The sequence below is a fragment of the Acipenser ruthenus genome, chromosome 3, assembly GCF_902713425.1.
Source record: "Acipenser ruthenus chromosome 3, fAciRut3.2 maternal haplotype, whole genome shotgun sequence".
Lineage (NCBI taxonomy): Eukaryota > Metazoa > Chordata > Actinopteri > Acipenseriformes > Acipenseridae > Acipenser > Acipenser ruthenus.
The window spans coordinates 52,973,985-52,986,454 of NC_081191.1; the positions used below are offsets into that span (position 1 = coordinate 52,973,985).

General features: G+C 40.3%; 1 protein-coding gene across 2 annotated transcripts in view; it reads right to left on the reverse strand.

The window, feature by feature from the left end:
• The window catches only part of LOC117435781 (arf-GAP with SH3 domain, ANK repeat and PH domain-containing protein 1-like), a 208,580-nt gene that overhangs the window by 26,918 nt on the left and 169,192 nt on the right, over positions 1-12,470 (reverse strand). The window contains exons 21-25 of one of the 2 annotated variants that reach the window (XM_059013767.1): positions 9,433-9,548; positions 9,177-9,244; positions 8,365-8,472; positions 7,939-8,164; positions 1,074-1,214 (exon numbers count right to left, since the gene is read on the reverse strand). In XM_059013767.1, the coding sequence (XP_058869750.1) occupies positions 1,074-1,214; positions 7,939-8,164; positions 8,365-8,472; positions 9,177-9,244; positions 9,433-9,548 (659 nt within the window). Of the gene's footprint in view, positions 1-1,058; positions 1,215-7,938; positions 8,165-8,364; positions 8,473-9,176; positions 9,245-9,432; positions 9,549-12,470 lie in introns of both variants that reach the window. The other variant, XM_034059202.3, reaches the window with a different exon arrangement.

Genomic DNA, 12,470 nt, shown 5'->3' on the forward strand with positions numbered 1-12,470 from the left:
GTTACCAAAAGCTATATATGAAAAGTCCACACAAACTTAAATTAACTTGAAGTATTCAGGACATCAAGGATGAAAGTAATATATTGGCCTATGGTGGGGTGCATATTGTAAACAAAGCAAATTAGGATTGAGCTGGATTTACCTGGATTTAGACACAATTTAAGACACTTTCACACACAACTGCCACTACTGAGCCATCTCAGAGATGTTTCAAACATTCTTTCACACAGCACGAAATTGCGCAATCTATGCTGGTATAATACCATCATAACCCTTTCATACAGCCAAAGGGATCATGTGAGTACAACTTTCAAACCTGTCGCTCAACAGATCTTTGTCATGTCAATGATGATTCGCCCATAAATTACAGCTTCCCTTCTATTTGTAAATTCATCCCCTCGTCAGCCTGTAAAGTTAACAATTCCTTAACTTATTCCAGACTCCAATTACGACCTAGTTCTTGATCAGCCATTGTATTTGAAAAAAATGAAAGCATGTAACACCAACGACAAAAACACCCAACACGTCTGGTATACATGCAGTCACGTGCGATGTTGACTTTCAATCCACGCCCACTACAGCGCTTCAGTGCCGGCATACCATTTCACATAGGAGGCATAACGGTTCAGTGCTGTCTCTGAATAACCTCACGAGGTGGTTCAGAGACAGCATAAAATATGACGGCAATTCACACAGACCAAAATGGTGCATCAGTGCCGGTTCTGAGCCGTCATGACTTGTCAGTGTGAAAGGGTTATTAGACACCCTAGACAGTGCATTCCATTTGATGTTACAGGATTACAAGAAACACATTACTTTATCTTTTCTGTATCCTGTGTTGTCCATATTGTTCCAAAATATGTTTCAACAGAATCCTGACTGTTTAAAAATTAGATGTGGAATACATTTATCAAATTGAAATTGGGAGCATTCACCAGGAGAAAAGGAGACAGAAAACAAGCACTGTTGCAGAAAAAATATTTCTCCTGTACAGTTATAGATTATTCAAAACTTACCCAAGTTTAACTTTTTTTTTTTTTTTTTTTTTACCAACTCACCCCATTGAGTCACACCTTTATTCTGAGGGCTTGGTGGGTCAGAGAGGGTGCGTTTATGTCCAGGGGGCGGGGGTGGTGGTCTTTTCTTGGCCAAAGTGGAGCTGCCACTAGGGGGTTGAGTGCCAACAGATAGGGCGGAATGAGGGCCAGGGGAAGCTAGAAAAACATAAACACACACTTACTAGCAGCAGGAAATGTGATGCAACATACTAATGACAGCAGAGGAGAGCACCAGACCTGATCAGCAGTTAAAGGCGTGGCAAAGGATTAAACGGGATGGCAAACCAGGGCACAGTGTGCTTCTATAACTGAAATCAGCATTTGCAAAAATGGGTGCACAAAATGATGTCACAAAAACCTACGCTTTAAAAGGGTCTTCCCAAAAAAAAATGTATTTAACAATTGTATTCTTGTACTGTATAAATGTATTATTTGCTAAAAACGTTGTTAATGCATCAGTTACGGTTGATATTAAAATGACAAAACCCTAAATCTGCATCCCCCCTCCCCCTTACAAGCAGTCCTAAAACATGGGTGTTGACATACTAGTATGACAACACAACGTATATAGCCCCACTGTGAGCGTGATGCCATCCCTCCCATTAAACACCTCTCTCTGTATTCTGTTGCTCAAGTATGACACTGGAAAACTCTTAATTGATCCGTGTTATGGTGCTGCCATCTCAAACTGACATGAGCCAGCACAGTCCACTCAAGCATGTAAATACAGTTTCATAACAGTGGATTTCATACACCTCCATATGCTGGTTTCTAAACCATTGTGTCATGCATCTGTCACATGGTGTTCTGTTTTTGAAGTGCTCCCCTCCCCCTCTCCATGTTATTATGAATGTCAGTCCCAGCCCAAACCCCATCCTCCCCTGCAAAAGACTGTGTTATGCCATTGAACATCTGCAATTCCACACAACAGACTGTTATGCTAGGACATCTCATATTCGTATTACAGCACTGCTGGTAATCCTCCTGTCATGCACCTGTCTCACGATCGGCCATGCATATCCACCTCCCCTCATGTTGCCCTGCATGCAGCTCCCCACCCCCACCCAACAAAATGACAGCAAATCAAACATGTGGATGCCACACTAGACACTGTCCATGGCAGTGAAATTCTTACAGGTACAGTGTGTTGTTGGTGCCACTATTATGCATCTAGTCTCCTACTAGACCTGTCTAGGCAGTGCCCAGATATAAACGCAGTGCCCCCACCCCCATGGTGCCCAGCATGCAAGCATCCCCCCAACAAGGTGCCATGGTAGCAGACCTCATACACCTCATGGACCATGATGATGGATGTCTTGTGTTATCTGCAGAGAGTTGTATGTTGTTCGTCTTAACTGATGATGGCTGTCTGTGGTTGCTTGTGTCGCATTGCCCCTTCCACTGCTTGTAAGGGGGAGAAGGGGTGCAGAGTTGGGGATGAAAACACCAACAGCGCATTTCCCTACTTTTGTTGTTTTAATATCAACCCTAACATTATATATATATATATATATATATATATATATATATATATATATATATATATATATATATATATATATATATATATATATATATAGTACTGTGCAAAAGTTTTAGGCAGGTGTGAAAAAATGCTGTAAAGTAAGAATGCTTTCAAAAATAGACATGTTAATAGTTTATATTTATCAATTAACAAAATGCAAAGTGAGTGAACAGAAGAAAAATCTACATCAAATCAATATTTGGTGTGACCAACCTTTGCCTTCAAAACAGCATCAATTCTTCTAGGTACACAGGTAGGTTGGCCCAAACATCTTGGAGAACTAACCACAGTTCTTCTGTGGATTTAGGCAGCCTCAGTTGCTTCTCTCTCTTCATGTAATCCCAGACAGACTCGATGATGTTGAGATCAGGGCTCTGTGGGGGCCATACCATCACTTCCAGGACTCCTTGTTCTTCTTTACGCTGAAGATAGTTCTTAATGACTTTCGCTGTATGTTTGGGGTCGTTGTCATGCTGCAGAATAAATTTGGGGCCAATCAGATGCCTCCCTGATGGTATTGCATGATGGATAAGTATCTGCCTATACTTCTCAGCATTGAGGAGACCATTCATTCTGACCAAATCCCCAACTCCATTTGCAGAAATGTAGCCCCAAACTTGCAAGGAACCTCCACCATGCTTCACTGTTGCCTGCAGACACTCATTTGTGTACCGCTCTCCAGCCCTGAACAAACTGCCTTCTGCTACAGCCAAATATTTCAAATTTTGACTCATCAGTCCAGAGCATCTGCTGCCATTTTTCTGCACCCCAGTTCCTGTGTTTTTGTGCATAGTTGAGTCGCTTGGCCTTGTTTCCACGTCAGAGGTATGGCTTTTTGGCCGCAAGTCTTCCATGAAGGCCACTTCTGACCAGACTTTTCCGGACAGTAGATGGGTGTACCAGGGTCCCACTGTTTTCTGCCAATTCTGAGCTGATGGCACTGCTGGACATCTTCTGATTGCAAAGGGAAGTAAACATGATGTGTCTTTCATCTGCTGCAGTAAGTTTCCTTGGCCGACCACTGCGTCTACTGTCCTCAACGTTGCCCGTTTCTTTGTGCTTCTTCAAAAGAGCTTGGTCAGCACATCTGGAAACCCCTGTCTGCCTTGAAATTTCTGCCTGGGAGAGACCTTGCTGATGCGGTATAACTACCTTGTGTCTTGTTGCTGTGCTCAGTCTTGCCATGGTGTATGACTTTTGACAGTAAACTGTCTTCAGCAACCTCACCTTGTTAGCTGAGTTTGGCTGTTCCTCACCCAGTTTTATTCCTCCTACACAGCTGTTTCTGTTTCAGTTAATGATTGTGTTTCAAGCTACATATTGAATTGATGATCATTAGCACCTGTTTGGTATAATTGTTTAATCATACACCTGACTATATGCCTACAAAATCCCTGACTTTGTGCAAGTGTACCTAGAAGAACTGATGCTGTTTTGAAGGCAATTTTTCTTCTGTTCACTCACTTTGCATTTAGTTAATTGATAAATATAATCTATTAACATGTCTATTTTTGAAAGCATTCTTACTTTACAGCATTTTTTCACACCTGCCTAAAACTTTTGCACAGTACTGTATATATATATATATATATATATATATATATATATATATATATATATATATATATATATATATATATACCGTAGCTCTCAAAAATTCCTTGGACTTTTCCACATTTTATTGTGTTAAAACATAGAATCAAAATGGATTTAATTAGGAGTTTTTGCCACTGATCAACACAAAAAAGTCCATAATGTCAAAGTGAAAAATAAAATGTTGTAACACAATAAAATGTGGAAAAGTCCAAGGGGGGTGAATACTTTTGAGAGCCACTGTATGTTGACTCAGAATGTCTTCATCTAGACAATGTGGGGAAGCTATAAAAAAGGCCAACAAGATGCTCGTATATATTGTGAGAAGTGTTGAATTTAAATCAAGGGAAGTAATGTTAAAACTTTGCAATGCATTAGTTAGACCTCACCTAGAATATTGTGTTCAGTTCTGGTCACCTCATTACAAAAAGGATATTGCTGCTCTAGAAAGAGTGAATACTTTTGAGAGCCACTATATACACACACATACATACACACACACACACACACACACACACACACACACACACAGGTGCACTCCACTTATAACAGATCCTGTTAGAACGGTGTAAAAAGGTATTCCGAAAAAAGGACATCTCATTTTCTTATGTAACGTCCATCAATATATTGTAGTGTTTCAGGTTCTTTTTGGACAGAAATGAGACTGCAACTGTGAGTAGATGAAGGCCGTTTATTTTGACAATAATTAAATAATCACAAAATAAAATCATAAAGTGAGTTAAAGGAGACTGGGAGTCAAAAGTGAAAATAAATGATTGTAGAATTTTTCTTTTCCCCGCCCATCTTTTGCGCAAAACCTGCACGCCAATTCCCCTCCACACACATGTACCACCATGCAACCCCGGCACGCACACACCACCATGCAACCCCTGCAGGCATACACCCACCATGTGACCCCTGCACGCACACACCACCATGCAACCCCTGCACGCACACACCACCATAAGACCCCTGCACACACACACACCACCATAAGACCCCTACACGTATACACCCACCATGTGACCCCTGCACGCACACACCACCATGCAACCCCTGCATGCACACCACCATGCAACCCCTGCATGCACACACCACCATGCAACCCCTGCACGCACACACCACCATGCAACCCCTGCATGCACACACCACCATGCAACACCATTATAAAACCCCTTTGGGGCAACGCCCACCATCTGGCGGTGGGGTGGCGTATGAACCCGTGGCTGATGTCTTTCTTTAGCTAAGACTCTTGTGCACACAAAGAGTGCCCTTCTGAGTTCGTTACCCAGGGGTCGTGGAGATACGGGTACGATAAGAGACCACCCCCTTCCCTATGGCAAATCCCATTATAAAAACACCATTGGGGTAAGGCTCGGCCAATGGCAGTCGTGGGTCATACGAACTCGAAGGAACCCATTTTCTTTAGCTAAGACTGTTGTGCATCTAAAGAGAGTACTAGCGAGTTTGTTGGCCCAGGATTTGTGGACTCATGGGGTACGACAGGAGGCCCGCCCTCCCGACACGCGATTTCCTATAGCAAAATACATACAAAAAATGTCCATTATATACAAGACCTGAAATGTGCACATTTTGTAGTGTATTTATGCAACAGAAGCACCAATTTAAGTCCATTCCAAGTGTTTTGTGATCACAGTATTACAAAAGCACAGGCGAACAAAAGCACTATATACCCTTAGCAACTTGCAAATTGGTACTGCAATTTAAAGGTCTGTAGTGACTGGTAGTCCCTAACTGATTCAAGTGTTTTTGGAATGATTCCTGCAAAGACTGATTCATAAGAAAAAAGAGAGATTGACAAACAGCATTTTGCTTTATATGCAGAAACGGGCAACTACAAGAGGGTGTCAAACAAGCTGTGAATGTCCTAGGAGGCTACAGAGTACCTCTGGGTATGAATCCAGATGCTCGCAGTATATAGTGAGACGCAGGGGGGTCATCAGATTATTCTGCATTTTATTGTAACTGAGCTACCGTTCAGTTGAGCGAAAATTGTAAAGGGGTACCCGAGCTGAAACCTCCAGATAGAAGGGGTACAGTTTCAAAAAAAGGTTAAAAACCCCTGACCTACAGTATAAACTATCAGGAATAGATAAGGGAAATGTTGACTAATACAATACAATAGGATTTATTTGAAGTTGTTGAAGGGCACTGGTCTCTTAAACCCAGAAGTTCTGATAAACCCCTGCGTCTCACTATATATTGATGGACATTACATAAGCCAATGAGATGTTTTTTGGTATACCATGTTCCTAAATGTTTTCTGGGGAGAGTAAAAAATACATTAACTTTGACTCATGTACTAAGGGTTACTCTTAAATGAATTAACAGTCCAGTTTATGGTAAACTGTGCATGCATGACTTAGAAACTCGGCTGTCAGCTAAGCAGAATATCTCAAAAACTGGCCTGAATTCGAAAATGCAGAATTTGGGACGTTATCTAAAAACCAGAGCAGCCCAGAAATTGGGATGTTATCAGAGTGGCCCAGAATTTGGGACGTTATCTAAAAACCAAAGCGGCCTAGAATTTGGGACGTTATCTGCTACCCAAATCGGCCCAGAATTTGGGACGTTATCTGAAAAGCAAAGCGGCCCAGAATTTGCGATGTAAATGAAAACAGGGGCAGTCTATATGTAAAACTGTGATTACATTAGAGATAAACTAATGTATCCTCTAACAAAACTGTAATAGTGTGGAAGACATATATTTGATATTAAAATATATCGCATAAACGATTATAGATATATGCTAAAAAGTACGCCATTACAGAAAGCCAATTCTTACATTCGTACATAACATGATAATACATATAAAGTAAATCACCCATAGTTTGTTATATCAGTACAGCGTAATACCACATTATATTTTAATGGTAAGGTGGTGAAAGCAGATCGATCGATCGACCGACCTCTCTCTCTATCTCTCTCTTTCTCTGATTACAATGTTAAAAATGCCTGCAAGCTTTTCCACTCGTGTGACGACATATTCATGTGGCAGACATGGACCAATCAAAACGCGAAACTGTTATGCGGTTCCATCCCAAAAACCGGGCCTGTGTCATATCTCAATACACATGTACATTTAACAAAAACATGAACTGAACAACTGTTAGTGATTAATGTCATCAGGCAAAATTAAAAAAATATAAAAAGTAAACTAATTTTGTGGAAGAGTGTTTATGTCCATTGTCAAAACTGTAAGCATACTGTGTTTACTGGTATACAGTAGCTACTGCTATTGTTCTGTAACTAAAAACGGTATTGAGAACCCTTTTTTCCTTTCTATTACTACTCAATGTAACAAGATACTACAGTACATGTTCACTGATATTGGACTTAAGTAGCCAAAGATATTGAACAACCAACCAACCAACATCATGTCTTTTTCTACAATCTTTTTGTAGTTTATATTTACAAAAATATTCAAAAGCATATCTGCATATACATGTCTATTTTTTTCCTTTTACAAATGTAGTCTACATAGTTATTAGAAACACAGCCAAATTAAGTTATATTTACATGTATTCCTTAATCTGAATTTCAAAATTGCTTGACATTTCTTTGATACAGAGTGCAAGGCAGCTTGAAACATTTTAAAAGGTTGCATACATTTATGTTGCAGGTTTAATTAGGCCAACTATAACGCTACACCTATACTTTGCTACAGATAAACCATATTCAAACAACTATATGCCACAGTTGTATGTGTATAACAGTTCAAAAACAAACCAAAATGCATACCTTTGCCTGTATTTCTTGGAGGAAGAGGAGGGGCATCTATGACCGGGGAGGTGGGAGAGTCTGTAGCTGAGCTGTACATCTGATTTGTAAATGCTCCATAAGACAGCCTCTGTTTGTCTCGCTGACTTCCAAAGCCTGGAAGTGCCAGTTTGTCTTGAGGAGAAAGGCTGGAAGAGTGGCAAAAACTTTGTGGTCTTGGAGATCGCTCTTTCTTTATTGGACTTGGCTTCAAGGCAAAAAAAGAAGCATAAGGATCATTCTATGTCAAATCAACCTTGTAGATTTCCTGTCAGTTACAATATCCAACAGATGGAACCATATCAATGCGTGTATTCTTGGTACCCTCTGCTCACAGTGTAAAAATCTGAATTGCATGGGGCAAGGTGGATTCTATTTGGCAAGCACTGAATTCTGTTTCTGTCTTACCTTGTCATCTAAATCATCATCGCTTTCATCAATTTCCTCCAGCCCGAGATTCCATTCATATTCTACATGAACATGTGGATTGAACTTTCCAGCAGAGGCTTGGACAAGCTGAGATAAAATATATATATTTTATAAATCACAGGTTTTAGAACATGATAAATGAAATATTAAATTACAGTAATTCTTTGGCGCATGGTCTGCTAATACTATTAGATAAAGTTACCTAGATTTAAATATAAGACTTGGGAAATCAATAATTTACAATTAATGCCAAAAGGGGGGAGTCAAGTGACATTACATTGTTATCTTTCTATAATATTCTACAAACAAATCTTTTATTGCAGAACACATGTGCAACATTCGAACAACTAAAGCAAATTGTCTGTAAATATATATATGTTTAAATACTTACAATCTGGTTATAGAAAACCACACAGTAACACATTGAGTACAGTTGCAAAAAGCTCAATCTTAAATTATCTACAATTCTACATAAATGCCACTTTGTGATTTAAATTGGAACAGCATCCATTCTCATGTTTTTTTCTTGGCTCAAGTATGAATATTCATGTTTTTTTCTCCTTCTTTACATGTTTAAAGGTCAAATTTCTTGCTGCCATTAATTACTGTCAGTTAGTAATTGGACTACTCTAATGTAACTCCTACTATGGAACAGCATAGCTGCTGATGCATACCATTGGTAAGAGCTGGTTGAAATACAGTTCATACAGCTTGAGTCAGCATTAACTACTGCAACACAATTAACAACATGCAGGCACATTTTCTTTTACAATAACAATTTCAGTTCTTACTGGCTCTTCCAACTGTGTATTCTTCAATCTTCTGGATATGTCTAATGCAGTCTCTCCATTCTGGTTAGCTAAAACAGTAAGAGATGTGTTGTGATTTCTTGGTAAAGATACATGGAAACACATCTGTTTTTAATTAAAAAAAAAAAAAAAAAAAAAAAAAAAAAAAAAACACACCAAGAAAGATAATACTATTTATGTAAAGTGTTCCAAAGATCCAAAGTTAATTTTTGTATTTTGTATAAATCAGCTTACTTACTTATATCTGTAGTTGGCTTGCCTCTCAGAAGCAGCTTCAAACATTCATGTTTCTCATATATACAGCAGTAGTGTAGAGCTGTATTTCCTTTTCCAGTCTGCTTGTCTAGATTACCACTAAATATGAATACAAGAACACCTACTGTAAAAACAGTACACTTGTTTAAACAGGGCATATACTGAATATGCCCACTAAAGAGGCTACATTCAAATTGTAAAGTAGTATAAAACTTGATGTACTTTAGAACTGAGGGGCAATATTCTTATTTCACTGTCATATTAAGCAAACGTTTATCCCTAGTTTACCAATAATCAATCACACCTGTGAACACTAAAGTATTTAATTCAACGTTTCTCAAATGCGGCCACCATGGCTGCATTCGGCCACCAACGTGATTTTGTGTGGCCACAGCAGCTTCCAAGTAGCCCACCATCAACTCAATCAGTGTCACTATGCTACTTGGTGCCCCACCTGATTCACTGCAGTGAAAATTACTACACAGGAAGGTAAAACTGTACCGTGAGATGTGTTCTATAGCGGATACAATTTACTCAGTAGCAGTTGTGTTTTTTCATGGTGTCTTTCAACGTGTACAATGTTTACCTTCTGGTGGACGTAGGCGGCCATGCAAAGCAGATGACATTACACAGCGCAGTGGTGAAGATGCAGCGCGAGTAAGTTGGGAGAAGCTATATGGGACATGTAACATTTTTAAAAAGTAGTGCACATAAAATTAGGTGAACGAGAAGCTTTGGTAGAGCTACGTGAAAATAACAGTATGGATATGTGATAGAGAGAGAAAGGATCGATGCTGTAAATCTCCCTCCCGATTAGAAAGGGCGCTGTGTAAGGGGGATCTGCCACCTCGGTGGTAGGTGGAAACCGGAAGGTAAGCATATTAGGAGTGGTGCGTAGCTGCAAGTACGATTCCATTGCAGTCAGCTGCGGGGTAGCCCTGTATTGGAGAAACCAGGCGACGCGTTGATTGCAGGGAGGAGTTTTCTGGGTACAAAGGGGAAGCAGCTACGTCAGGACCTCCCCTTGTGCTGAGACAATAATTGACCGGCCGGAGCTGGTGTATGTTTGTTTGTTTTGTTACGTGTTGTTTTTGAGTTTTCGTAGAGGAGCAGGAGGACGGGAGGCTGTCGCTACAGAGCCAGCATTAACCCCAGAGCACGCCCCTCATCACACAGCACAACACAGCACAGCGCACGCACCACAGCCCCCTTTGAAAAGAGCACAGTTTCGTGCTCTGAGGATTGTGGTTAAGGAGTGTCTTTTTGTTTGTTATTTTTGGAACCTGGACCTTGTTTTGTTTTGCCCCAATACCATCGCTGGTAGCGGGGTGTATTATTTTTCTGTTTTGATTATTTTTGTGAATATTTCTGTTCTTGTTGGATTATTAAATTATTTGTTTTTGGGAGAATACGTTTGGACATTTTCAGTCTTTTGCACCACATCATTCATCCTGTTACAGGATATCAGAAAGTTTTTCGATAAATCAGTAGGCCTATCAGAAAATGTTTCAGAGTCTGATAACATTACAGAGACACACCACGTGGAACCAACTGCTAAGAAAAGCAGAAAATGGAAGGAAGAAAAGCGAACATTTCAGGACCAGTGGGAAATGCCGCTTCTGAGCAAGTTGCTGTGTGCACTGTTTGTAAGAAGGCGATTCATCAGATCAAAATGTATGCAATTCAGCGTCATTATAACACACATGCTGGTGAAGTTGCAAAGAACTACCATTATAACTTTCAGAGACATAAGCTGTTAAATAGAGTAAAAACTGAACTGCAAAAACAAAAGAACCAACTCAGAGATTTTGAGTAAGACGCTGTACAACCTGACAATACACCACTGAGCAACGACACGCTACAGAGGAGTTTTGGCTAATTTAATCCAAAATGAAACAGCTGAAAAAGTCGCTTGCAGTGCTTTCTACAGCCTGTGTCTTGATGAGAGCACTGATGTCATAAAGAATGCCCAGGTAATAATATGCGTTTGCTTTTTTGATTGTGAGGACCATTGTTTTTGTGAGAGAGTTTTAGGTTTGGCAACCCTTTGTGATCGGCAAAGTGGCAAACATTTCTGAGTCCGTTAGAGCCAGAATGGAGGAATGACACATTACCTTTGACAACCTGTGTGGCTTGACAGCTGACGGGATGGTGTTCTCAGGATGATGTGCGGTGTTAGGCTTGCACCAAACATAGCGCTTAGCTTTGAAGCCAAAAAGCTCTATTTTGGTCTCATCAGACCATAGAATCTTCTTCCACTTGGTCTCAGAGTCTCCCACATGCCTTCTGGCAAACTCTAGCCGAGATTTGATGTGAGTTTTTTTCAACAATGGCTTTCTTTTTGCCACTCTCCTATAACGGCCAGTTTGGTGAAGCACCCGGGCTATTGTTGCCGTATGCACAGTGTCTCCCAGCTCAGCCGTGGAAGACTAACTCCTTTAGAGTTGCCATAGGCCTCTTGGTGGCCTCCCTGACTAGTGCCCTTCTCGCCCCGATACTCAAGTTTTTGAGGACGGCCTGTTCTAGACAGATTCACAGTTGTGCCATATTCTCTCCATTTCTTAATAATGGACTTTACTGTGCTCCGGAGGATATCACAGTGTAACAATTTTTTTTTTTTTTTGTTCCTGGGTAGTAAGTGTTATTTCCTAATTGCGTATGCCTCAAAAGTATAGAAAATGGCTATTATTCCCCACAAACTTTGCTTTTGTGACCAGGACAGTGATATTTTGAAATTTACCTATTTTGCCGAACATTCGAGATAGATTCAGTGCTGAGTAAACTTGGAGTAACTTCTAGAACTTTCCAGTAATATAAATAGTAGTATAAATACAGGGACCTTAAGCCCACCTGTTCAGTTTAGTTCCAACTGCCTAAGTGGATACATATCTGCATTTTTCTGAGATGGCATCAAGAGGCTGCTGCTCCATAATGGTAACAAGTACCCGTCTCTTCCCCTGGCTCACTCGGTGCACCTCAAAGACGATTACAACAGCATCAAGACCTTGCTGGATGCCTTGA